The following is a 26,508-nucleotide window of genomic DNA, read 5'->3' as shown; positions in this document are numbered from 1 at the left end:
AAAGAATAGAAGAGAAATTCCTATATCTTTGAAAAATATGCATAGTAATCTTTATTCATCAACAATAGTGAAACACTATATATAATATCACACTTGCCTTGATAGATGGTAAGTGTGATATGATCATCTATCAAGGCAAAAGAAACAAAAGCGTTTTTCTACTGAGCTTATTACATTCTACTGTAAAAACAGTACTGTAACAGTCTCAAGAAGTTGCCCGATTCAATAGCATTTTACAACGCAACAAAGTATGGTGTGGATATTCGCGATCTGATGTGCCGAAAACATTCAGTTAAATCAGCTTATAGATGATGGCTTGTATAATCTTTTTCAATATTTTGGATCATGCAGATTTGAACGTCTGGATAATTTATAAAAGTGTAATAGGAAACACCATTAACAGGAGAGATTTTCTACTGAAATTAGGAGAGGAATTGAATGGTACATATGGCTTCAAAACTCCCAAAATTCCTTCCTGAGTCTTCAGAAAAAACACATGAAAATGGATATAAAGAGAAAAAAGAGTCAAGTATAGAGATGCAATGGAAACAAATCTCAAGAATATTGTGCATCTTGTTCCAAAGTTATGTGCGGAAAATGCACTGGAAAAATTGTTAAAAATTATTTTTGTATCAATTGCATTAATTTTTAATATGTATGTGTAATCTCTAATATTTTAAACATTAAATAGAATAAAGTACATATTTGTGGCAATGTATGGCATTTAAAATTGTTTTACCATTGTTATTTCAGTACTTTCACCAAAGGGTTAAAATGATCCCTTACCGCCGTACTAGTAGGTAAGATTTTACTGCCGTTCTAGTGTTAAGAAGAAATTATTTCTGGAATACTGTCAGATATTTGCATTTTTAATAATTTGAGTAGCTTTGCTAGATGCTTATGAATTCAAGTTAAGAAAGAAAAGTTCATTGTATTATTTAGTTTTTGAATTAGTATGGTATACGTTTGCACTTGTAGGTTTCATACTCAAATTTTATTTATGAAAGTTTAATTTCTATTGTAGAACTGGTAGAAGCTGTAGGAAGAGTGCAAGAACTTGAAAATCATCTTGCCACCACAAACCTTGAACTTCAGCAGTGCCAAGAGGCACTTCAAGAGAAACAGCTGTATTTAGATGAAGCTGTTTCTCATCGGGAAGAGTTAGCCAAGCAGTTAAGAGAGTGTAGAGCTTCTTTGAATGAAGCTAGAGAAAATATTGATTTCCTACAAGCTGAGAGATCTACTTTAGCTGAAGCATTTCAGGAAACTGAACAGTCACTCTTAGCAGCTAATTCGGAAATGATGAAAGATAAGTCTAAAGTGAATGAACTCATGGATCGTGCTCGAAAACTATATGCTAAAGTGCAGGATAAAAAGTAAGCATATATTATGTATATAGTTTTAAGTTTCTGTAATCAGAAGATATTAGTTATTGTTTCTTATTAACTGGGATAGAAATATTTTTTTGTTAATAATGTAACTGCTACTTAGGTAAAAATGTACAATTTTATTTTAATTATAATTGATGTGTTTGAATTTCTTATTTCATTAAACAATAAATATAACTAATAAGAAACTAGAGCTTGCAAAATTGAATCTGAAGTAATAGTAAGTATTAATAGTAATTTTTGAAAGCATAAAATTAAATTCAAGAATGAAACACATTTAAGCAAAAACAGAGGGAACAAGTATTTCGTTATTTGTATCTTTCATATATGACTCTGAAGTGGAATAATGGCTAAGTAGTCACTAGCTACTTTAGCTAGTTTTATTGTGCATCTTGTGATTTTTATATATTGACAAGGTTCATACGGTCCTTAAAAGTTGTTAAATTTTTTGAAATCGATTTTCGGTCCTCAAAAGTCCTTAATTTTCCCCAAAATCGGTAAAAGGTCCTTAATTTTAATCATCTGAAATTTCTGTTTTTACGACTGCCATTTTGAGTGTGAATTAGCACTTTGGAGGAATATTTTTGGTGATTCACTGACATATATGGTTATCTTTTGAATAGGTTCATGGGTTATAATTTGTTTCTATTTCTAATATAAATGATGGGCTACTCAAGTTTCTAAGCAAGAAGTGAAACTTAAGCATTCCAAAATTAATTTTTTCTAATAAAGAGCTCTTAAATAACTTTTCGCTTTTGGGGTTTGTGAATTCTTTTATTTAATGGTTCTAGATTTGACAACTTGTCGACATTTTGGTGATTTTAAGATCAGTTTCTATAGAAAAATTTTAATTCCGAGATCTGAGAATTTTTCGGCGATTTTTTTTAAAACATCATAACGTTGATAAATTTTATTAAAATAATGGTAATATATTCGATATTTAAAAAATAACATTAAAATAAAACATTTTTATTTTTCACTCTTAAAGTTTCATTTTGGCAACTTATTATGCAATATTTTAAATCTGAAAAAATAAGTTATATAGCTATAAAGCATAATTTATGAAACAACTCTTAGTAAAAGCAAAATTAGCTATGTAATTAATTAAAATGTCTTCTTTTTAATTTTTTTATAATAAGCGTTTTTCCAATGTCTCAGATTATTCAAAATTCTCAGAATATGCATCAGTTTTTCTCTATAAAATTAATTTTACACTTTTTCCATCCTTTTTTCCCCAAAATATTTCTGGCTTTTTGCTGTTACAGAATTGGTTGGGATAATTTTTCTTTAGTATTTTTGACATTGCAGCATGGAAAATTTAGAAGGATTTGAAGGCAAGATTTATAGACCCACGATTCTAGAAGGTTCGAGAAATATGTGACAAAATGAAAAATGTCTTCAGGGTATCAACATGTAATGGATGCATTTTACAGAAAGTTTGTGATGAATTTCTTACTTTTTGGAGAATGTCTGGAAGAACAATGGAAACATAATATTTGATTGTTTTACTCCTGATACTAGAATCTTTTTTCTTAATATGTTTGTCTTTCCTTTATTTTCTCTATTTTTCACTAGACAAAAGCATGGAAAATATCAAAAATGCTTCTAATCTTATCACTTGGGCAGGCATTATTTAGAAAGAGATTTTTTTTTTTTTTTTTGATTAAAGAAATTGAAAACTTACAATTTAAAAGATTCATCTAATATGTCTAAATGCATCGTACATGGAGCTGGTGCTATGCATTTTCCCACCTGTTGCAATCTCTGTGTATCCTAAATTCTGCTGCCTAGTGCCTATCTAAATTCTGCTTCCAGTGCCTGCTCTAAATTCTAAAAGTTTTGCCATTTCTAATTTTTGTTGTTCTGTATGTCACTAAATTCTAAAAATTCTGCCACACCAGTTCTGCAACCGGCCTGTACCATATATATTTCATATTTCTTCTGAATGTTCATATTACTAAAGAAATAAAATTGGCCGCTTTTTCTGTACATTCTAAATGCATTTAGTGTTTTTTAGAATAACAGAAATCCTTAATTAAATCCAAAAAATTCTAAAATTAAAAGGAAACACGTTGAGGAAAGAAACCGAATACATAAAGAAAATTATTCTTCAAAGATATGTGCAGTTATTATTATGTAAATTACCCAATTGTTTATGATTTCAACGTTTACTATAACTTCCCTTTTCTGTTTCCTCTGATAGAGTTACTGAGCCAGATTAAATTAAAATTAAACTGTATAATCTTTGACCACTAGTCCACATTTTTAGTTTGAATTTGACTGTTCTTGTTTAATTATGTCATCATGAGCTGTAATTGACTTTGTTAGCATCAGAATATGCCGTTATGTTCTTTGTCTGATATTGTAGTTAAAACACAATGATAAAACACAGTGATAATTTGCTTCACATCTATCGGGGGGGGGGGAGGGTTGGGACTATTTAACTTTTACTAATTCAAGTAAACCCTCATAGGTACATTGTGGAGAGATTGACAAGTTAGGAGATAAAGCACACAGAAACTAGCGAGAACATTGGTTTGCATATTGAAACAAATTTCTAATTCTTGTCAGAAAAGATCGATAATTAAAGAGAAGAAAATCAATATAAATTAGCCAAAATGTTTGAGAAGTCTTGTAGAGACATGAAGTATTTTTGAAAGCAGGAAAGATAAAAAATTAACAATGGTGTCGCCGGGAATCGAACCGCGGACCTCTAGAATACCGGCCCAGTGTGCAAACCACTACACCACCAAGAGTTGCCAAGAAGGTGGGAGAAATACCTTATATACTCCTCCTTTTAAAGGGCGACTGGGGTTTTTAGGGGATCCAATTGCCAAATCCTGGGTGTGGAGAACCAACATCCAACACAATTTCGGTTCGGGTGTCATTGTAGCGACATTAGGTATTTTTGAAAGCAGGAAAGATGAAAAAGTAATAACGCCTTCGCTGGGAATCGAACTGCGGACCTCTGGAATACCGGTTCAATGTGCAAACCACTACACGAAGGCTCGCCAAAAGGTGAGAAAAATACCTTATATGCTTCAAATTAAAATGACGGATAAATATTTTGTTGAGTGTTGTTGTATGTGTAATTATCCAAATATTGTTTAAGAATCAGTGTCATAAATTACATGGATTTTAAACTGCAAAATTTTATTAGATTTTGATTTTAATAGGGCTTTTTTTTAATAAATATTGTTAAAAAATAAAATTTAATAGTGGCCATGTAAATCCATAATGACTAAGGTTATCTAGTTACCTAATTTAATTATTTATAACTAACTACTTACCCTTAAAAATTATCTCTACATATTAAAGCGAGTTATTGCCTTTCATTAATATTCACTGTGGTCACAAGATAAAACACAAAAATGTAAAAATTCAAGTAAAACTTATTCTTTGCATCTACTGAGACTTATAATAGTTACATAATAGACTATAATAATACTATATAATAATAATAGACTATAATAATAATACAACAACTTATCACCTCTGGTGCTTTAATGGCTTATTGGAACCTTAAAATATCGTAACTGGGTTACAACACCTGGAACTCTACATAAAGCTACGACATTAACTGCATTAAGCAGAGCCTGACTAACTTTCAACACTTGACAACCGTGCTTACATCAGGCCTTTCAGGTTTGTTCCAATCAGCAGGTCTCTCTATAGACAAGCAGCAAAGGGACAACATTCAGTCATTATGATCTCACTTCTCATTTTAACCTATGCCATTTGACATAAAATCTCCCTACTATTTGCTAAACCTCTAGACTGAGCAAGTATGTGACATATATATATATATATATATATAAAAGCAGCTAACTATTAGTAAAACATAAATGTCACATATCTTCTTTCAAATATGTCCAACTATTGTAAGTGTAAAATATTTAATGCTACTTGATAAACTGCATGAAGTTTATTTTATTCTCAAACTTATTAATAATTATATTAGTTAATTCATGTTTAGTAATAATGCATACTACTTAGGGATCTATTTTATTTTTAGGATGGTATTACAAAAGTGAAATTCAGGCATAGAATAATATTTTTAATTAAATTTATTCAGTTCCTATTTGCTTGTAGGTCCTTAAATTTTTTCATTAATGGTCCTTAGAAGTCCTTAATTTCCGCGTGCAGAAATGTGTACGAACCCTGATTGATATTATGTAAATGGTGTTACTCACCATTTGTGTTGTAGAAAAGTAACAATAAAACAAGAAAAGGTCAGCCGTTAGACTTAAAATTTTGTGAACGACTCATTTTGATCCTTGCATCTTTTCCTGCTTTCGTAAATATCACTTTGATTTCTGCCTATGTGTACTGCACCACTAATAGCTGTTGCCTTCTTTGGGTTTTCTTCTTGATCCTGTTTTCTAATACACTACTGACATCTTGCTTTCTTCTTGATCCTGCTTTCTAATACACTGATGAGAGCATACATTTTATACAATGTTGTTATAATGATATCACAGGCATTGGTCCTTTATTTTTATTTTATTATTATACTGGTGGAAAAATTTAAAGAACAAACAATGATAACTTGAATTCACGTTTTGCTGCTAAGAACATGGAACTGCACAAGATCATTTTATAATATCTGACATATCTTCGTAATGCAAAATTGCTTAATTCTGAAAAAATTAAAATTGAATAAGAACATAGGAAATATGACATAAAGTATTCTAGGCAAAAGTTAGTGTTATAACTTTTTAGATATGCATAGAAAAATTTAATAAGATGTGTGGTCATTTCTGACTAATATGTAAGCTTTACGGCTATTTTCTGGGCTGTATATTAGATTGTTTAGGAGTTCCTGTGATAACAAGTGTTTTCCCAGTGCCTTAACCTTTTCGTAATGGCGCACCTTTGTTTAAGACGCTCATGTGGGACAGAAGGGAATTAAAGGCTGTCATCATGCAGGACGGAGGTTTTGCATCGCTAAGCCTAATTTTATAAAAAAAAGTTTCACTTCTAGCATCGTAATTTTTCGTATAATTTTAGATTATTACTTGAGCTCTTATATATGTTAAAATTAGCACTTAAAAACTTTTTTTTTCTTATTTTTACATGAAAATATATTTAAAAATTTCCTTCTCTTGTAAAATAATTTTCAGAAGCGCTATTCAAATTATTCCAAAGTTTTAAATAATAAAATCCATCAATAAAGTTTAAAATTAATTTAGCAACACAATTAAGACTATTTACAGTAAGAAGTAACAAAATTTAAAATGAAGGCTGAGTGTGGTAAATCTCGAAGCACGGAGAAGTATCACTTTCTAACTCTTTAGAAAAAGAATCATCACTCTCATCTGCATTAGTAAATGGTTCATTAACCATACGAGGGTATTCTTCCTCTGATAAGTAATGCCTTTCTGCCATAATAGACTGGAGGTGAGGCTTTCTGAAATAAAAGGAGAAGAAATGGAAATATATCTGAATGCAATGCAAAACGTAACAGAATTCCACATAGTAACCCTAAAAGACCGTATTTAGTAGAGGGAATTAATAGAATAAAAAAAGGAATTAAAGAGCCCACCTCTGTTTATGCTTTCCTTCCCCCCTCGCAACAGTTGCTGAGTAAAATACAGTCAAACAGAATATATCAAACTCAAGGTCAGGAACCTAAAACTGTGTTCATTTCAAAAGTAATGGACATAAGATGTTATCTAGTGGCCTTCAGAAAAACGTTCCAGCTTAAAATGCGTATACGCATCACCCGTCCTCTGAATGCAATCTCTAGTGATGCATGGATGGGATGCCCAGCTGTAAGAGACGTTCTTAGGGAATGCATATATGGGACGCCCATCCTGAAAGGATTAAATGGTATAGTTCTTGAAGAATGCAGTGTTGATAACATAGTGAATTCCAAACATATTCTATTAGTTATAAACTGAGAGAATATATGGGCCACTTCATCCATTGTATTTCTTCACCTCAAGATAATTGGCCATCAGTGCAGCTCAGTGGGGCAAGTATTATCATATGTTTAAGAAGAAAGTCGTTATTGACTGGACTCCTAAACAACTTGAAAAAGATCAAGAATCTCATTTCTTTTTATTTCTTCATTCACAGTTGCACTGGTAAAAATATGTATATTAGTGTGACCATCCAGTATTATTATGCTGTTATTGTTGGTCGACCCCCAAAGACTAGCAGGGTTAAATCAAGTCCATGACATTGTGCACTCTGAACAAATCCAGAGCCAACAATGGATTGTTAGTAAGATCCTGCTTAGTGAGTGCAGGCAAAGGAAGCTTACTTAGTGCAGACTTCAAAACACTTGGACCCCCCCCCCCCCAAAAAAAAAAAAAAAGTCGAAAGATCAACGATGCCCACTAAGAAAGCAAGGGTGGTTTGATCTTGCCTGTTGGAGTCAAGTGCCAGAGAGCCACCGTGCCGATTACTCTGATACCAGAGGTGCACCGGTGGAACAAGCCAAGTGGTTTTATTCTTGCACTTGATCATGAAAAAAAGCTACATCTAGGTGAGATGTATACCAAGGCATCTCCAGTACCACCTTAGCCAGGGTGTTTACAATCTCATTGCCCAAGATGTCAACATAGGAAGGAATCTACTGTAGGTGAATCTGATGAGACAAGGAAAGTTGCTTTTTAATAATATTTACTCCTGTATTAGCTCTCATACTATGTCAAGAAGTCAAGTGTTGAATAGAACTTCTGCTATCCGAGAGAATCCAGATTTCTTTTCCATTAATGAGTGACACAAAAGAAAGATAATATTATGAACTATGCTTTCATCACTTTGTGTCAATGCTTTTCTCAGATCCAATCTTATTGTGTGTATTTTGTTTGTTACCTTCAGATTGTAACATATCTGGAATCACTTTCCTAACAAAAACAAAACTAATCAGTAAGGAAAAACATGACTCCAGTTCGTGAGACTCCAGTAATCTTGGCTCCACGATAGGTTTCACAGCCTGAGTTAGTGGGACATAAATCACAGATTCTATGCATTTGCAGCCCTCTTTTATGCAAGTTGATGCTCACCATTATACTAAGATAGTCGAATTTTTGTAGCTGCAGTGAAAATCTGTTGTAATATGGGCTGACATCGGTTGTCTTATTTCTTAGGGAGGTGCACAACTGATAATTGTTTCTAAATAATGGTTTTAAGATTCTCTTCTGGCATGGTTTTTTGACCTTGATCTGGTGTTTTTTAACTGTTTCCAGTTGCATGGCCTGATAGCCACTTTTAAGTCTTTACAGATCTGTGTCACTATCTATCCTACTTCCTATCTCCTAGTTGCATGCCATCTCTTCCAATTCATTAAATGCCTTCCCAATGACATATTCCACCTTTCAGTCATGAAAATTTTATTCAGTTATTGAATTCATGCAGTTATTGAAATTATAATTTAAACCATCTTCTTGCACGCTTCCCACATACTGAAAGCATGGGTGGGAAAATTTTCATATATCTGTGATAAATGCTATTAGAGTATGTGATAACATTGACCTTGAGCTGCCAGCCAACTAACTTTCTTTAAACTTCAATTAATAGAATTAACATAGAGTATCTTTTATAAATATTCCTTTAATTTTTCTCTGCTAGTGTAATTTACAAAGACTTCACAACAGTGAGTAATCAAGGGTGTTTTTCTAGGAGGACTAAGTGACAGTGATTAAACATTGATGACACAGCAGTGCTTTTAGTTTAGTGCAGCTAATGATGATAATACATTTAAAGTGCAATTTTTTCTTTTATGTCTTATAGGTCTGTAATATTTCAAGCTCTTGATGGGTACTGAAATTTTTTAAGCTCATAATTAAAGGAACCAATATTATACATTTGGTTTTGCATGATAGCTAAACTTAAAGTCTGGGTTAAGAATAAGTTCTTGGAAAGAATTGCACTGCTTCTGTAAAATCTGTATCAGATCTGATAGCAAGTATTTCTGGCAATGCCAGAGGCATCTTGCAGTATTTGCTGGAAATGTGCTGTTGCTTTAGAAATATTTTGAAAGGTGGATTACCAAGCGCAACTTTTTTACCCGGAGATTTTTTCTCTGTGCTGTGTTATGTAGGTCAACTGTCTGGAGTAATGATGGCGAACCTTTTGAGCTTAGCTTGTAAAAATTCGTAGCATAAAAATTCGAGCATAGTTTAACTTTGCTGCCATTTCACATATAGAGTAGTAGTAACTGGAGGTATTCAGCTGGCAGAAGTGGGATCGCAGAAAAGGGTCATGGCTGCTATCATCTGAATCACGTGACAATTGCATAGACTCCAACTACTACGGATTCTCCGTAGTTTCTACGGAAATTCATGAAAAACTACGAGCTACGAAAAGTATGGAAAAAACTACGGATTTTACAGAAACAAGAGCAGGAGAACCAGTACGCAAAACGGAACCAACTAATTCATCCGATGATTGGCTGAATACTCGTGTTATCATATATCACGTGTTGAGTGCGTTCCTAGTTTTGAAGAATTAGCCAATCGTAGATCAGTAACTCCAACCGTTAACGACTTATCAATAGTTCCACCCAATTGTCTGTCTCCCAGGTTCCTCGCTGATGCGTGTTTAGGCTGCATTCGGCTGCATTGTGTAGTTTACGGCGAGAGCTTAGCGTGTGTCTTGTGAACTGTGAATCAGGTGAAAGATTTTTAATCATAATGCTGCCTCGAACGAAGAAGCCAAAATTATCAAAGCAGAAGTTTAAAGATTCATATTCTTCAGAATTTCCACGCATTAAAGCGTCCGAAATTTCTGTGAATCACGCACACTGCAGTGTATGCAACAAAGACTTCTCAGTTGCTCATGGCGGAAAAGATGACTGTAAACGGCATGTGTTTTCTCAAAAGCATATAGAACTTGGCACCGTAAAATCTAAAGAAATAACAAATTTCTTAATAAAAGATGATGAAACAGATCCTATAAAAGCCGAATGCTATTTTGTTCGTTTTTTAATTGAACATAATCTACCGCTTTCTGTTTCGGATCATTCCAAAGAGCTTTTCAAAGCAATGTTTCCGGATTCTGCCATAGCAAAAAAATTTAGCTACGGTCATACCAAAACTGCTGCTATTGTGAAAACGCTTGCAGAAAATACTGTTGCTGATATTATAAAATCAGTGTGCAGTACATCATTTTCTCTAAGTACTGATGGAAGTAATGATAACAAACTGTACCCATTGGTTATAACATACTACAGTAAAGAAAAGGGAGTGATAATTACTTCATTGATTTCTATTTTAGAATGCACGAATAATACAGGAGAAGGTATTTTTAATTGTATAAATGAAAACTTTAAAAACAAAGGTTTAGAATGGAAAAATTGCTTATCATTTTTTTCAGATAATGCTAGTAATATGATTGGAAAGTTTAAAGGTGTAGCATCGTTTATCATAATGCATCAACCAAGTATAATCACCCGAGGTTGTCCGTGCCACCTCTTGCATATAGCTGCAAAAAAAGCTACTGAAAAATTAATTGGCTCAGAAATTGAAATGTTGATAATAGATATATATTTTTACTTGGAGAAAAGTTCGAAACGGAAGCATAGCTTCAAAGTTGCTCAACAAATTTTGGGACAGATTGCAAAATCTCATAAAATTTTGAAATATTGCAGTACGAGATGGTTGTCTCTTTTAGAATCTATAACAAGGATTTTGGAACAGTGGGATGCTGTGATAAATTTTTTTGGAGATAAACCAGATAACAGTGAGAATGAAGGAAAGAGATTGCAAAACATTAAAAAAATTTTACAGTCACCGACCACCAAATTGTACTTGTTATTTTTGAAAAATACTTTGCCTATGTTTATAACAATAAATATTAATTTGCAACAACAAGCTCCTTATATACATAAATTGAGAAGAGAACTTTTTGAACTTTTAATGAATTTATTTGTTAGATTCGTAAAACCATCAGTAATTTCTAAAGAAAATGAAGATGTTACTCTAACGTCTATTCCATTTCAGAAGTATAGTAAACAAAAAGAAAATGAAAATTTAGTGATTGGTGCGGAAACAAGACTATATTTAAAAAATGCCAAGTTGAATGAAAATGAAGTGAAATCATTTTTCAATTCTGTGCGAGCTTTTTTTGTAACTGCATATTCATATATAATTGATAAATTTCCACTGAGTGATCCATTTCTAAAACATGCTGAAGTTGCTGACATCAACTTGAGAACTGAAGTCTCATTTTCATCTGTTCTTTACTTGATGAATACTTTTCCATCCATTATTGATGAAAAATGTCTTAATCAAGTAGAAATTGAATTTTCCATGTATCAAGTAGATGATTTGAAAGACATTGTAGATTTGCGTATTGATATAGCATGGGGAGAAATTGCCAAATTAAAAAATATGAATGGGTGTATTAAATACAAAGTATTGCCTTCTGTAATGCTTGCTGTCTTAATAATACCTCATTCAAATGCAGCTTGCGAAAGAATTTTTTCTATTGTTAAAAAAAAGTGAGACGGAATTTCGACCAAATTTAGGTCTTAAAACTCTTGAAGCAGTTTTGATTGAAAAAATAAATATGCAGGCAAATGAAGAACTGTGTTATAAAAAAACATTCTCAAAATCAGAACTTAAGCTTGCTAAGCATGCTACATATAAATCTTTGCATTCATAAATTATGCGTATTTTGTTTAATACTTATATGTATCATTCTTGGTTATTTAAATTTTATTTCCCTGTAGAAATCATATCCAGAATAAAGATATGATTTATAGCTTCTGATTTTTTCTATGATTAGTAGTGATTTGAAGTACTTTTTATTAGTGAATGCTTGAGGAGTTAAAAGAAAATTTCTAATTAAATGTGCATATAATTTACAAGGTATATTTTTAATTATTCAGTTTTATATGTATATGGATTTTAAATGTAATAAAATTGATTACAATTAATTATTAATTTAAAATTAATGAATGGTTAATTACAACATACGCTACGTGCACATTTTCAAAGTTGTAAAAATGTCGTTCGCGCGTTGACTACTGACAAGGTTTGCTGAAGGTTGGAGTCTATGCAATTGGAAGCTCATAGACGTATTTAAGTGATGTCAGATTTAATACTTTCATTTTTTGTGGCAATGGTATTTAAAGTTTTTTGTGGCATGTTTGAAAAAAATATAAAATGTGAAATGAAAAAATCTGATGTGTACACCACATGACTTTCTTGTACGTAATATTGAATTATATGAATTTTTTGCTGCATTTCATTGAAACTTATTTCCTCAAATTTCATTAGAGATATAGTTCTCATTCAATTAATTCAGTTCTCACTTCACAACAAGGCAAAAATATATAAAACCTCAAAGTATTTTTATTAAAAATTGAAAAACATAAATACAGTTAAAACAATTTAAAGAACAACTTTTACAATTAAAATTAGAGTTTCTACTCAAAAACAAGCAATTTGGCCAGCGGGCAAGAAGGCAGACTTTCGGTGCACAAAACTGAAAGTTTACTTTTGGTCTCACCTGGCAAAAAGACACTGGAGGTATAGAAACTGACCTAATTTGTTGTGGACGCTATGCTGAAGCAAAATGTAGGATGATTTAATAAATCAAATGTTAATTCTAGGATGGATTAAGCAATATTTAATTCTCAATAATAAAAGAAGACATTATCTTTGTTGTTGTTAAGCTTAATTTCTCTAGATTGGCAACAAATTCCCTATTCTGCTAAGTTTCAAATGTAAATAAATATAGCTGCCATGGTAAACCAAAGTTAGGCTTAGCCACACTTAAACAACTTTTAAATTGTTAATAATTCTACAGTTATTGCATGTAGGTTAACTATAGGCAGAAAAACCTTAGCCGGAATTAAGAATAACATAATTTAATAATTTTTAAAGCAAAAAAGGCGCAATTTACCAGCATATAAGAATAAAAAACTGAGATCACTGAGCTGAGTAACAAAGTGGGTATATAAATATATATTTATATGCTTTTGGTGTGACCGATTGCAACCAAAAAAGGAGATGCACAACTACATTATAGCAGTCATATATACAAAATTTCAATGTTCTAAGGCTACTTGTTTTTTAGTTATGCGAGATATATACATACGCCACGAAAAGATCTCTTCTGAATCTATTTTAAGTCAGTTTTATAAGTCATTTGGGTGAAAAGAGTCCTTTATTCTGTCCTTACATACATATATCAAGCAAAAGCATCGTCAAATTGCATTCGATAGTGGTCAAAATGGTTATTTTCATTGAAACATGGTACCCAGAATTTTTCGTGATTACAGTACTTCCTTTATTTCGTACAAGGAAGTAAAAACTGCACTTATGTATTATTGCAACCATTTTAGTAGAAAATGCCGAACTCTGGCAACATGTCCATAACAATTACTTTGGCAACTATATCAACTGTAAATTTCAGTCTGCACATTTACCACATCATCTTTCCTTTTATAAAAAATTACCAAACTGCTCCAAGGTGGTTGTGTGAATGTGTAAAAAACAAACAAAATTTAGTAAGAATGAGAAGGAAAAAGAAAACAATAAACAAATTTGCATGTAAAGTAAAAAAAAAAAAAAAAGAGAGAGAGAGAAATTTAAAATGTGGGATAATCTTTTAAAATAGCAGAGAATAAATGTAAGATAATGATTTAGAAAGTCAAAATAAATCTATGTTAACTTCAAGAAACAAAGTTGCTGATTCGTTGAAATAGCAACAGATTATAGGCTAGATATTGGATAATATTAGATATTGTTAGATAGATATTGTTATTAAGATGGTGATTGGGTCTTAAAATTATATTCCTTCATCGGCAGCAGGCTTCCACATGTGCAGTCCTCCAGCTTACTGATGTCGTGATTGTTTTCACTGGTAGACAAAGTCAAAAGATGAGTTTTTCTGAGTGTCTGTTGTGGCTTCATGTTAATGTGAGCAACTGTCATGTGAGAAGTTGCAGGCTCGTCTCGGTAAAATTCATGGATAAAGTATTGTTATAATAAATAATGGAATAAATTAAAAATGACAACAGCTAAAATAATAAGATGCTCAATTAAAACTAATGACATATTAAATAATTAAAAATAATGGCATTAAATAATTAAAAATATTGAGGAAATTAATCAAAATTGATGTTATCCCAAATATGTGGTTCAAGAAGTTGTTGCCGCAAAAAAGGAAAAAAATCGTCATTGCCACAAAAACAGAAAACTTATTATTATTAGAAAAAGTATTATCATTTCCACAAAAAATAAAAATATCAAATATGACATCATTATACATACATCACTTTCATTTGTCACATGAACCAAGATGGCAACAGCCACTTTGCTGGCTGAGTACCTCCAGTTAAGCATCTGTATGACAAGAATACACTTGACCACACCCGAGGAAAGGACAGCACATGTTGACAATGGTGGGGCCATTGGTAAGAGACAAATATATTTTTAATGCAATTTTTTTCCTTATCAACAGCTCTGAAAATACATTTCGCCCAAAAGGGGTTCTCGTATTACTTATGACATACTGACATGCGTTATAGTTTCACCATCCATTGGATTAGAAAAAAGGTTATGTGTCTCATGAAGTGATGATGCATGTCTGATTAAGGTGTGTGTCAAGGTACTGATTAAACACAATAATCTAAACATGCTAGCAAATTCTTAAATATTGAGGATTTTGGGAAATTTTAAAAATCTATTACCCAATTAGATAGGCTTTTGATATAATTTTGGTACAGATGCGTCTTTATCTGGGATGAATCATGGGAGGAGGTTGTCCCTATTCTGTTTCGGAATGATTACTGTTGGCTGATGTCAGTTTTGGCTTGTAGTAATCACAGAATGTTCATGGAAGACCATCTCATTTCTTTGAACAGCTGCATCTATCATTTTGAAAGTAGTCCATGTCTTCGATATAATGCTGTAGGCAATATTGAGTTTGTTGGCGATATACTTCAATTTGCAGCCTTATTTCAACATCTCAATAATTTTATTGGATTTATAGTTATCTAAATATTCCCTGGTGGTCATCTTGTTTTCTGCAGTGTGAAATGAAATTCACCAAAGATCTGTAACAGTCATGCTCATTGTTAAAAATTTAGAGAGAATCAGGGAGAGTTTTTAATGTTAATTTTAAAATCATGATTTTAAAATCAGTATATGAACCAGCTTTCTGCTGAAGATTTATGGTTATGCATTTTACCACAATCTCTCTCTCTCTCTCTCTTTTTTTTTTTTTTTTTTTTTTTTTTTTAATTTTTGTGGTAGTTACTTTTGAATGTAATGTTATTCCTTAAGTTTTGCATCCCAGCATATACGTATACTTATGCTTATTCTTGTGTGTGTAAGAATAATAACTGTAACTATCTTGATAACTGGGCAATGGCTGTAACAGGTTTGGGCAGTTATTTTGTTGTGTAGTTTGAATGATGCATAACCAAGAATACACTTGTAGACAGACGTGACCAAATTGAACGTAATTTTTATTGCTGGACAACAAACTAATTATCAAAACATATTCTTCTTCACACATCATTACGTACTTCTGCTAGAGCCAATTCACAAGTCATGATTAATACTCAATCAAAATAAAGACATTAGTACATCTAAGCCAAAAAATTTAAGAACAAATTAAACAAATTAGTGAAAAATCTTTTAAATTTAAGTTGCTCACTAAGAACACAACTAAACTGGAAACAATTAAAAGTAACTCACTTTAGAAGGCTGACACTCATTTTCAAACTCAAATATAAAGGTAAAAACAAAAGTTAAACATTTAAAAGTAATTAAAATCAAAAGAAGATCAAAATTGAGAAAATCTGTAAAATTAGTTATTTAAAAAAGGAAATTAAAATAAACTTGGAAGATTGGTTATCCCCTTGGATAAGTCGATAAACCTGCGATCAATGGCAACAGCAACTTTTTTCAATACCTTAAAAAAAGGTTTTTTTTTTTTTTTTACAGATTTTTTATGTTTTTAAAGCAGTAGATGTTTAGAAAATACTGTTTTAAAAAATAATTAAAATATGGACTAAATTAAAAAAACATTCATTGGAGATAGTATATGAAAAGTTTTCTGATAATAAATTATTGGTTTGTTACTTTGCAGCTTTACTGCAGGGCATAATTTACTCATTACTTTCATTTAGAATTTATATATATATATGGCAAAGATTGACTTAAATTAAATACATTCATAAATCAAAATAAATTTCCTAATACTTGTGCAATAGCTGCAAAGTAATAAAATAATAATTTATTTACTAATGGATTATTGAGTACATTATCTCCTTAGATAAAGTTAGTAGAATCATAATTGAATGAAGTAACTTAGAAGCATTTAAAATTGAATCTTGAAAAAATTTTTTAAAAAAGAAACTTCACTTTGAATCATGGAAAATTGAAATGGAAACTTTTAAAATGAAAATTAATAAGAAACTAAGTAACTATCGTCATTGATCGGAAATTGGTTGACTTTTCAAGGGGAACAAACCAACCCCCAATCAATCAACAATAATTAATAAATGGGAGGTGTTTTGTGTTTTACTCAAGTAAGTAGTAAGATGCCAAACTGGTAAGTTGAGTTTAAGCCAATTAGATTTAAAGTGAGATGAATTAAAGTGAAGGACTATATAGAATTCATTATGAATGTAGCAGTTAGGTTTAGCTTATGAATTTTTTATATCATGAGATATTAGTGCCAAATTGAGTAGTAGTAAAAATTTCTTTTTTGCTTAATTGAGTACTAGTAAAAATTTTTTTCCTTTCACTTGAGTAAAGTTTCCCTCGACACCCTCACTTTCATGCATGTTAATTCAAAGTAATCTTTATAAACATAATTATAAACATAATGCAATTTTTGAAAAATTATGAAATATAATTCAAGGTAATCTTTAAAAACATAATAAACATATTGAAATATAAAAGTTAAAAAATATTGAAAGATATTTACAGAAAATAAGGTACATTAAAATTTATTATATATTATAAGAATAAATATATATATTTCTTAAAATAAAATTTAAATTATATGCATTTATTTATTCTGTTTTTAAGAAAACTCAATCTTAAACATTTGTTCCAGATGTGGCCTTGAACTTGCTACTTGTGTATTGTATGGCCAGAAAGTCCTTTTATGCCTGAATGAAATGCATTTAACAGTGTCAGGTATTAAAGATTTGAACCTCGCATCCTGATGATATGGCAACAGTGCTCCTCATGTGAGTTTCAATTTGACTGTCGCATACCTGTTACATTATTCCCTGGGAAGAAGAAGAAGTCTGTGTGTTGACCAGTTCATTATTGTGCCTTTCTGTGCTTGGTAAAGAATAGTGGCAAATACCAGGAACTTCACCTTGAGCATTTAATGACAAGTGTGTGAATCCTTGAATGAAAGCACAATAATGAAAATATGACAATGATGGATAGGTTTTGAGAACAGTTCAGAAGAAGCCATTAAGTTTTGAGACTCTGATCAGGTGAGAGAAGAAACCTTTTCACTTGGGAAGTGTTTTGGATTACCCCCCCCCAGCACACTTTGGTCATCCATAAACCGAAAGGAAACACAAAGTTAGTGTGTTAGTGATGTGTTCACCCTGCAAGTCAACCAGAAAGCATGCTACAGAACTTAAAAGGAGCACAATGTAACTTCACATGAAATTGGACTTAGGCCTGCAAGCATTCTGGCTAATGGACATCAATGAAGTAATGGAATAGGATTTAAACCATTGGCAGGAACACATGCAAAATCTTGTTCGAGGCCTTCCCCATTATTCCTGCTGAGAAGTGTATTCTTTGTTTCTGATAAATTTGCTACTTATCAGAGTTAGAGGTTAGAAACAGCTTCATATGTGTAAAGGAAAACCCACATTTCTATCAATAAATTGAGAACAATCCTGTGCACAGCATGCTTTTCATGGCGATGGCTGAAAAACACTTCTTTGGTCCATACTTCTTAAAAAGTTTTATCACCCAGGTTACTTATCGGGAGATGTTCAATGACTTCCACAGCTACAAAATTTGGGCATCAGTGACATGGTTTTCTACCAGGATGGAGCTCCTGTCCACTTGTCACTTGCTGTTTGTGAATGCCTGAAGGAATTGTTCTCTAGCCAGTGGATAGGACGTGGGTTACCAAATTCTCTAGCCCCTTATTCTTGGCTGCTTTGAAGTCCAGACCAGACAATGCTTGAAGTCTTCCTGCATGTGACATCACAGCTACTAAAGTGGATGAGTAGGAGGACATTCAAGCATATCAAGTTATGCAAGGGTAATGGTGGTACACATATGGATGTTTTGAACAGATAACTGTAAGTGTTGTTAAAATTGCAATGAAATAGTTGCACATGTAAAGGGACTTTCTGGCTGTCCTGCATATTACAAAATACTGTGCTTATAAAAGATTTTATAAACACAGTATTTATAGTCTTTTATACGAAGTGAAATAACTCATAAATGTGCTATATATTATTATTCTTATCTTCAGATTTAATGCATGTTTGGTAATTTCAAGTATTTAAATAGATATGAAATAAATGAAGATTGACAATGCTAGTAACAAATACCTGTCAGTCTTTAATCAGAGTTCCTCAATCAGTGTTGTCTGCTATAGGTGAATCACATAAAAAAGTAGTAAAAATTTATATTTAGCTGATACTAAATTTAAAGTTTCATTACTTCATAATTTTTCAGTAGTCATGTTTCATAACTTTTAGAATTTATTTATTAAACAAATTTTTTAAAATTGAATGGTATTTATTATGAATTGACTCATATAAAATTATTAGATCCCAATCTTTAAACTATTTTTAATAAATTTTTATAGTTTGCAAGTGCAGCTTTTGCGGGCAGAATTAGACAGGACTCAAGGAAATTGTCGTGATATGTTGTTAAGTCAAGGAGCAGAATTGACAATGATATCCATGCACCTATCTCAAATGTCTATGAATGTGCACACATTACTTACAACTGCTGCAGACTTTGCTGCTAATGAACTTGCTCTTCAGAAAGAGGTATTTTTTTCTTTGTTTAGAACATATCTTTTTTTTGGGGGGGGTAATGCTTAATTACATGTAATGAAACCTCTTTAAAGAAAACCATGCATGGTTCTGGATGATTTTGATTTCTGTAAAGGTAACTCTGCTTTAAAGAGTGATGTTCATTTTTGATGTGTAATATAAAAGATACTGGTTACTTTCAGAAATGGTTGTTTGCCATGAGCAATTTGATTACATTTTAATTTAAGAGCTAAGGATATTTTTTTTTTATTTATTTATCTTAGAACTTTGATGTATTATTTCCTCCATCTATTATTCCTTGAAGTATTATTCTACTCCATTAATCATTCAAGCACACAGTCCCTCTCACTCTCACACACATACACAGATCATTTTACAAGGAATGTGAAAGAAGATCAAGATAAAAATAAGCAAAAGATGGTGCAGAGCTTCACAAAGATTTACTAAGTTTCACAAAAGATTAAAATACTTTTCTGTGTCCAAAATGGAAGCAAAGCTGATTGTGAAAACATTAGACTTGAACAGTTATATTTTCATTTGAAGCAAAATTCAGCCAATTAGCTGAGGATAATGTTTCTTTCTTTGAAAAGTAGTTTTTTAATGTAGTATGCTCAAAATGTTTATTTTCAATGAGTAATAATTTCCTGGCTGAACTCATTCTCTCATTCATGATTTTTTCCCTTCACCCCATTAAAAAATTATAGATTGAGGTTCAGCTGTATTTCCATTGTCTGACAATGGTGAATATTCTAATTTAGATATAAATGATAATATGTAAGATAACTTATATTAGCAATGTAGTATGGAAATAATAATGCACTAAATGATATATCAGATATTTGAGTAAACCCCGAATAATTTATTTTATTTAGTAGTATCAGTGTGTAGCATTCTTTTTGATAGTTTGAAGTGATGTTAAAGAAAATTTTAAAATATTTTTTATTAACTTAAATATTTTTGTTTATGTGAAATTCAATGTCATAGAATGTAGACATGTTTAATTCTACAGTTTCTATTAGATAGATGGAGAATTAATTTCATTTGATGCATGTGTAAAATGTATGGATTTTTCACTAAACGTGTGTGTAAAAAATGGGATTGATGTATCCCTTGGTGTGAGAAGATGTGTTTTCAACTGATAATATAAAAAAAAAAGGGGGGAGGGTAACTGGATTTATAGGAAATATAAATAAAACGTTTCAAAGCGATTATGGTTTTTTAGAACATACATGCCAAAACTATAGTCTGTTACTTTAAAATAGGAACTTAAAGTTATTTTCCACTACCTAGTTTCCATCATAACCATTGAAATAAGAGCCTGCAGCAGATGATTTGAGTCACCTAATTTTTTTCCTTCCATTTCATTTCCATTTAGTTTTTCCAAAAGCACTTGAATGAGGGCTGACTTGAACTATAATATATGAGGTGGAGAAAATAAGTGCTGTGTGGGATGACGGCATGGCCTTACAATCACAAATGGGAAGGTTGACAACATCCTTGATGTGCTTATTTTAAAGGGACTGTGGCTTAGGAACTTTCTTCCTGGCAGATTCAACGTGAGGGATATACATTGTTTTGACAAATCATTGTGAATTGGTAATGATATTTTAAAGTACAAAAATAAGTAAGATTAAAAAATTATTAAAACAAGTAAAGTGTAAAAATTTAACTAAGAGTAAAAATTTAATGAAGAGTAAATATTTAAAGTAACTTGCAACTAAAACAAGCTTACTAGTTTGTAGCAGGTTAAAAAAAATATCTACTGAACACCAGAAGAATTAATGAAAAGGTATATTAATTGTATAGCATTTTTATTTCATTGTATTAACTAAATATTTTCCAAAGAATTATCATTTAGGTACCTCAAGAACTTGTAGTGGTGGTGGGGGAGTTTGATTGTTGACTAGTGGATTGCTGCTTATACTATCTGATTTAATAATTATGAAGCTGCAGTTTTTTTAATTGGATTTTGGCCTATGATGAAAACTAGGTAGTATACAGTAATTTAGTGAGAAAAAGATTTTGGCTTACAAAAAGTGTAAAACTGAACATGCAATGAACTGGAAGTTGATCTGTCAGCACTATCCTTATCTTCAGGGCAGATGTTTTTATTTTATTCGGCTTATAATTCCTTACTAAATGTAGTATTTCATCTCGATGTACTCCGTCTTTGATATGATTTAAATCAAATTCCTCGTCATTATAAGTATCACGAATACACATCAAATAGTTTTCTGTTTGCAATTTTCTAATTTTGACTATGCGTAATGTATGCTTTACGTATGTGTGCGTTGAAAGAAATGTTTAATAAAGTTAAACAAATAAATATAAAGCTTTTTTTTTTTTTTTTTTTTTTTTTTTGTAAATTTTGATACCCTTTAGATCATAATTGCTTTTTATTTCATAAATTATGGTTTCATATTTTTAATTTTATAATTTCTACATGCCATCCTACCAGATTTAAGCTGATGATCTATAATCCGGAAAATACGGAATCGCCGAAGTCCCGGCGAGTCCGGATTAAAGACTTTTGACTGTATTAAAAAAATTGATAAATAGTTAAAAGAATATCATTGATGATAGAGAATATTATATTACGGACTAATGATAGAGAATATTATATTACTGTTCTTCACAAGGAGAAAAAGAGAACTGTTTTCAGAAAACTTGTTAATTTTAATTGCAAATCTGAAAATGAAGAAAGTTTATCTGCTCATTTTGTTCCTTGGATTTTGACAGAACAGCAAAAAGAAGACAGAAAAGCTTGCTATGAAGATTTGCTGAGTACTACAAGACAGGACAACAATTTTTGAAAGTTTACCATATTGGGAGATGAGACCTGGTGTCTGCAGTGTGACTCAGAAACAAAAAGAAGCACAGTGGGAAGGATTGCTTTCTCCCATAACAGGAAGGGGGAGCCTTGGATGTTGAAATCAAAGCCCATCTACACGTACCGATTTCCTTGGCTGACTTAGCTGGCTGAAAATATCTAAGATAGCTTGCCTGTGTACACGGAACAATTTTCTCATTAGTACAGGAATTCACTCAGCCAATCACTGTAAAGGAAGTGTTCCCGCCCTCTACAGTGTTAGTCTGTCTACGCTTTGTAAGCAAAGCTTACGGTGCTGTCAAATAGTCAAAATAATGGATGACTATTTTACTTTAAATTGCTACTATAGCTACAGGTACAATTTTGAACTTAACTTACTGCTGCAGAAGTGGGGAAAATGGAAATTAAATCAAACGACAAGAAATTCATGGCGCGTGTAATACCCTGCTCCGGGATTTGCTTATTATTGAAGACACGGTGGAATTCGGAAAGTATTTACAGATGATGCCATGAGATTTTGATTTTTAGCTAAATTAAGTTTGCAGCAAAATTATATATATATAAAAAAAGGCTTTTCCTTTGTGTTCTGAGTGTGCAGATTACTCCATTTTTTAAAAAAATTCATTTCTGGCACTCCTATTTGTGCACTTAAATCTTGAAATAGTAAAATAACCATGTTTCAGAAAAAATAAGTACCTACTGTGCTTCAGTAGGTACTTATTTTTTCAAATTTCAAAATTCAATTTTCAAAATTCAAATTTCAAATTTTCAAATTTCAAAAAAATCAAAACCTTTATTACTGAATAAACAGACAATAATGTTATGAAAATCATATCAGTAAGAGTAAAAAGTAGTAATAAAGAATAAAGATTACTACATTACAAAGCAACAATGTAATTTCAGTGTGTAAATTTCAAATAAGAAATTTCATAAAGGTGCAAAGTCTTAAGTAGCATATTATTGAACATTAAAAAACTAATATCAGCATAATTAAATATAATACCATCTGAAAACTATGTGATCATATGATTGTATTAGTTAATCAGCTAATAAAATTTAGCAATATTCTATTAAATTGGGCTGTAATTTATTTACATCTATTAACACAAAACTGAGTTTGTGACTTTCTTTTGAGCTGGTACGCAACTACTAAAGAGTTTTCACCAGTAGATCTAAAAATACATGCTAAAGGCCATTCAAAAAATAAAAAGAAAGGTGTTAAATTTCAATAAATACTACACCTGTAGGTGAAAAAATAAAAAGTGACTAAAGTCATGCAGTTCGAATTTAGTGATGGAAAAACGAAATTAAAAAGTCCTTGCAGTAACAGAAAGTCCAAAATTAAGTAGAGGGATCGAACTCATGATCTCAATGTCCGGAGAAAATGTCCTCTGCTTTTTACCACTGGACTACGATCACTCATATAAGAGTTGTCGGAAAAGCTATGTAATTCGTCACGTGATTAACTTCCATTTTCGGCGAAGTCAATGAGTCTCTGCTCTGCTTTAAATCCGGCCCGTAATTTCTCGACTGGAGATTTTGCTGAATTTTTTCAATAAGTGCAACCATAGTTTCAAGTAGTTTCTGAATATTTTAATTTAGTACTCATGACATGGCATCATTAATAGTTTTTGGAACTTTTCTTGGGGGAGTTAAAATAATTTTCACCCCAAATAGAAACTATTTGAACATATAAAGTAATGGGGAAGACAAAGCTTATGAAAATAATAGAATCCCTTAATTTTTTAATTTATTGTATTTTTAATTTTCATTGTATTTTTTAATTCTAATTTAGATATAAATGATAATATGTAAGATAACTTATATTAGCAATGTAGTATGGAAATAATAATGCACTAAATGATATATCAGATATTTGAGTAAACCCCGAATAATTTATTTTATTTAGTAGTATCAGTGTGTAGCATTCTTTTTGATAGTTTGAAGTGATGTTAAAGAAAATTTTAAAATATTTTTTATTAACTTAAATATTTTTGTTTATGTGAAATTCAATGTCATAGAATGTAGACATGTTTAATTCTACAGTTTCTATTAGATAGATGGAGAATTAATTTCATTTGATGCATGTGTAAAATGTATGGATTTTTCACTAAACGTGTGTGTAAAAAATGGGATTGATGTATCCCTTGGTGTGAGAAGATGTGTTTTCAACTGATAATATAAAAAAAAAAGGGGGGAGGGTAACTGGATTTATAGGAAATATAAATAAAACGTTTCAAAGCGATTATGGTTTTTTAGAACATACATGCCAAAACTATAGTCTGTTACTTTAAAATAGGAACTTAAAGTTATTTTCCACTACCTAGTTTCCATCATAACCATTGAAATAAGAGCCTGCAGCAGATGATTTGAGTCACCTAATTTTTTTCCTTCCATTTCATTTCCATTTAGTTTTTCCAAAAGCACTTGAATGAGGGCTGACTTGAACTATAATATATGAGGTGGAGAAAATAAGTGCTGTGTGGGATGACGGCATGGCCTTACAATCACAAATGGGAAGGTTGACAACATCCTTGATGTGCTTATTTTAAAGGGACTGTGGCTTAGGAACTTTCTTCCTGGCAGATTCAACGTGAGGGATATACATTGTTTTGACAAATCATTGTGAATTGGTAATGATATTTTAAAGTACAAAAATAAGTAAGATTAAAAAATTATTAAAACAAGTAAAGTGTAAAAATTTAACTAAGAGTAAAAATTTAATGAAGAGTAAATATTTAAAGTAACTTGCAACTAAAACAAGCTTACTAGTTTGTAGCAGGTTAAAAAAAATATCTACTGAACACCAGAAGAATTAATGAAAAGGTATATTAATTGTATAGCATTTTTATTTCATTGTATTAACTAAATATTTTCCAAAGAATTATCATTTAGGTACCTCAAGAACTTGTAGTGGTGGTGGGGGAGTTTGATTGTTGACTAGTGGATTGCTGCTTATACTATCTGATTTAATAATTATGAAGCTGCAGTTTTTTTAATTGGATTTTGGCCTATGATGAAAACTAGGTAGTATACAGTAATTTAGTGAGAAAAAGATTTTGGCTTACAAAAAGTGTAAAACTGAACATGCAATGAACTGGAAGTTGATCTGTCAGCACTATCCTTATCTTCAGGGCAGATGTTTTTATTTTATTCGGCTTATAATTCCTTACTAAATGTAGTATTTCATCTCGATGTACTCCGTCTTTGATATGATTTAAATCAAATTCCTCGTCATTATAAGTATCACGAATACACATCAAATAGTTTTCTGTTTGCAATTTTCTAATTTTGACTATGCGTAATGTATGCTTTACGTATGTGTGCGTTGAAAGAAATGTTTAATAAAGTTAAACAAATAAATATAAAGCTTTTTTTTTTTTTTTTTTTTTTTTTTTTGTAAATTTTGATACCCTTTAGATCATAATTGCTTTTTATTTCATAAATTATGGTTTCATATTTTTAATTTTATAATTTCTACATGCCATCCTACCAGATTTAAGCTGATGATCTATAATCCGGAAAATACGGAATCGCCGAAGTCCCGGCGAGTCCGGATTAAAGACTTTTGACTGTATTAAAAAAATTGATAAATAGTTAAAAGAATATCATTGATGATAGAGAATATTATATTACGGACTAATGATAGAGAATATTATATTACTGTTCTTCACAAGGAGAAAAAGAGAACTGTTTTCAGAAAACTTGTTAATTTTAATTGCAAATCTGAAAATGAAGAAAGTTTATCTGCTCATTTTGTTCCTTGGATTTTGACAGAACAGCAAAAAGAAGACAGAAAAGCTTGCTATGAAGATTTGCTGAGTACTACAAGACAGGACAACAATTTTTGAAAGTTTACCATATTGGGAGATGAGACCTGGTGTCTGCAGTGTGACTCAGAAACAAAAAGAAGCACAGTGGGAAGGATTGCTTTCTCCCATAACAGGAAGGGGGAGCCTTGGATGTTGAAATCAAAGCCCATCTACACGTACCGATTTCCTTGGCTGACTTAGCTGGCTGAAAATATCTAAGATAGCTTGCCTGTGTACACGGAACAATTTTCTCATTAGTACAGGAATTCACTCAGCCAATCACTGTAAAGGAAGTGTTCCCGCCCTCTACAGTGTTAGTCTGTCTACGCTTTGTAAGCAAAGCTTACGGTGCTGTCAAATAGTCAAAATAATGGATGACTATTTTACTTTAAATTGCTACTATAGCTACAGGTACAATTTTGAACTTAACTTACTGCTGCAGAAGTGGGGAAAATGGAAATTAAATCAAACGACAAGAAATTCATGGCGCGTGTAATACCCTGCTCCGGG

At 31.5% G+C, this 26,508-nt stretch overlaps 1 protein-coding gene across 1 annotated transcript in view; it reads left to right on the top strand.

Annotated features, from left to right (window-relative positions):
- Positions 1–26,508, top strand: part of LOC118192701 (uncharacterized) — a 120,905-nt gene that overhangs the window by 39,071 nt on the left and 55,326 nt on the right. Inside the window, exons 5-6 of the mRNA XM_085819157.1 lie at positions 1,025–1,376; positions 19,164–19,350. Coding sequence (XP_085675283.1) covers positions 1,025–1,376; positions 19,164–19,350 — 539 coding nt within the window. The remainder of the gene's footprint in view (positions 1–1,024; positions 1,377–19,163; positions 19,351–26,508) is intronic.

This window comes from Stegodyphus dumicola, chromosome 6 (assembly GCF_044657685.1).
Source record: "Stegodyphus dumicola isolate Sdum_Otavi_A_Nest chromosome 6, ASM4465768v1".
Classification (NCBI taxonomy): Eukaryota; Metazoa; Arthropoda; class Arachnida; order Araneae; family Eresidae; genus Stegodyphus; species Stegodyphus dumicola.
The sequence above is the reverse complement of the archived record's forward strand: the minus strand, read 5'-3'. Positions and strand labels throughout refer to the sequence as shown.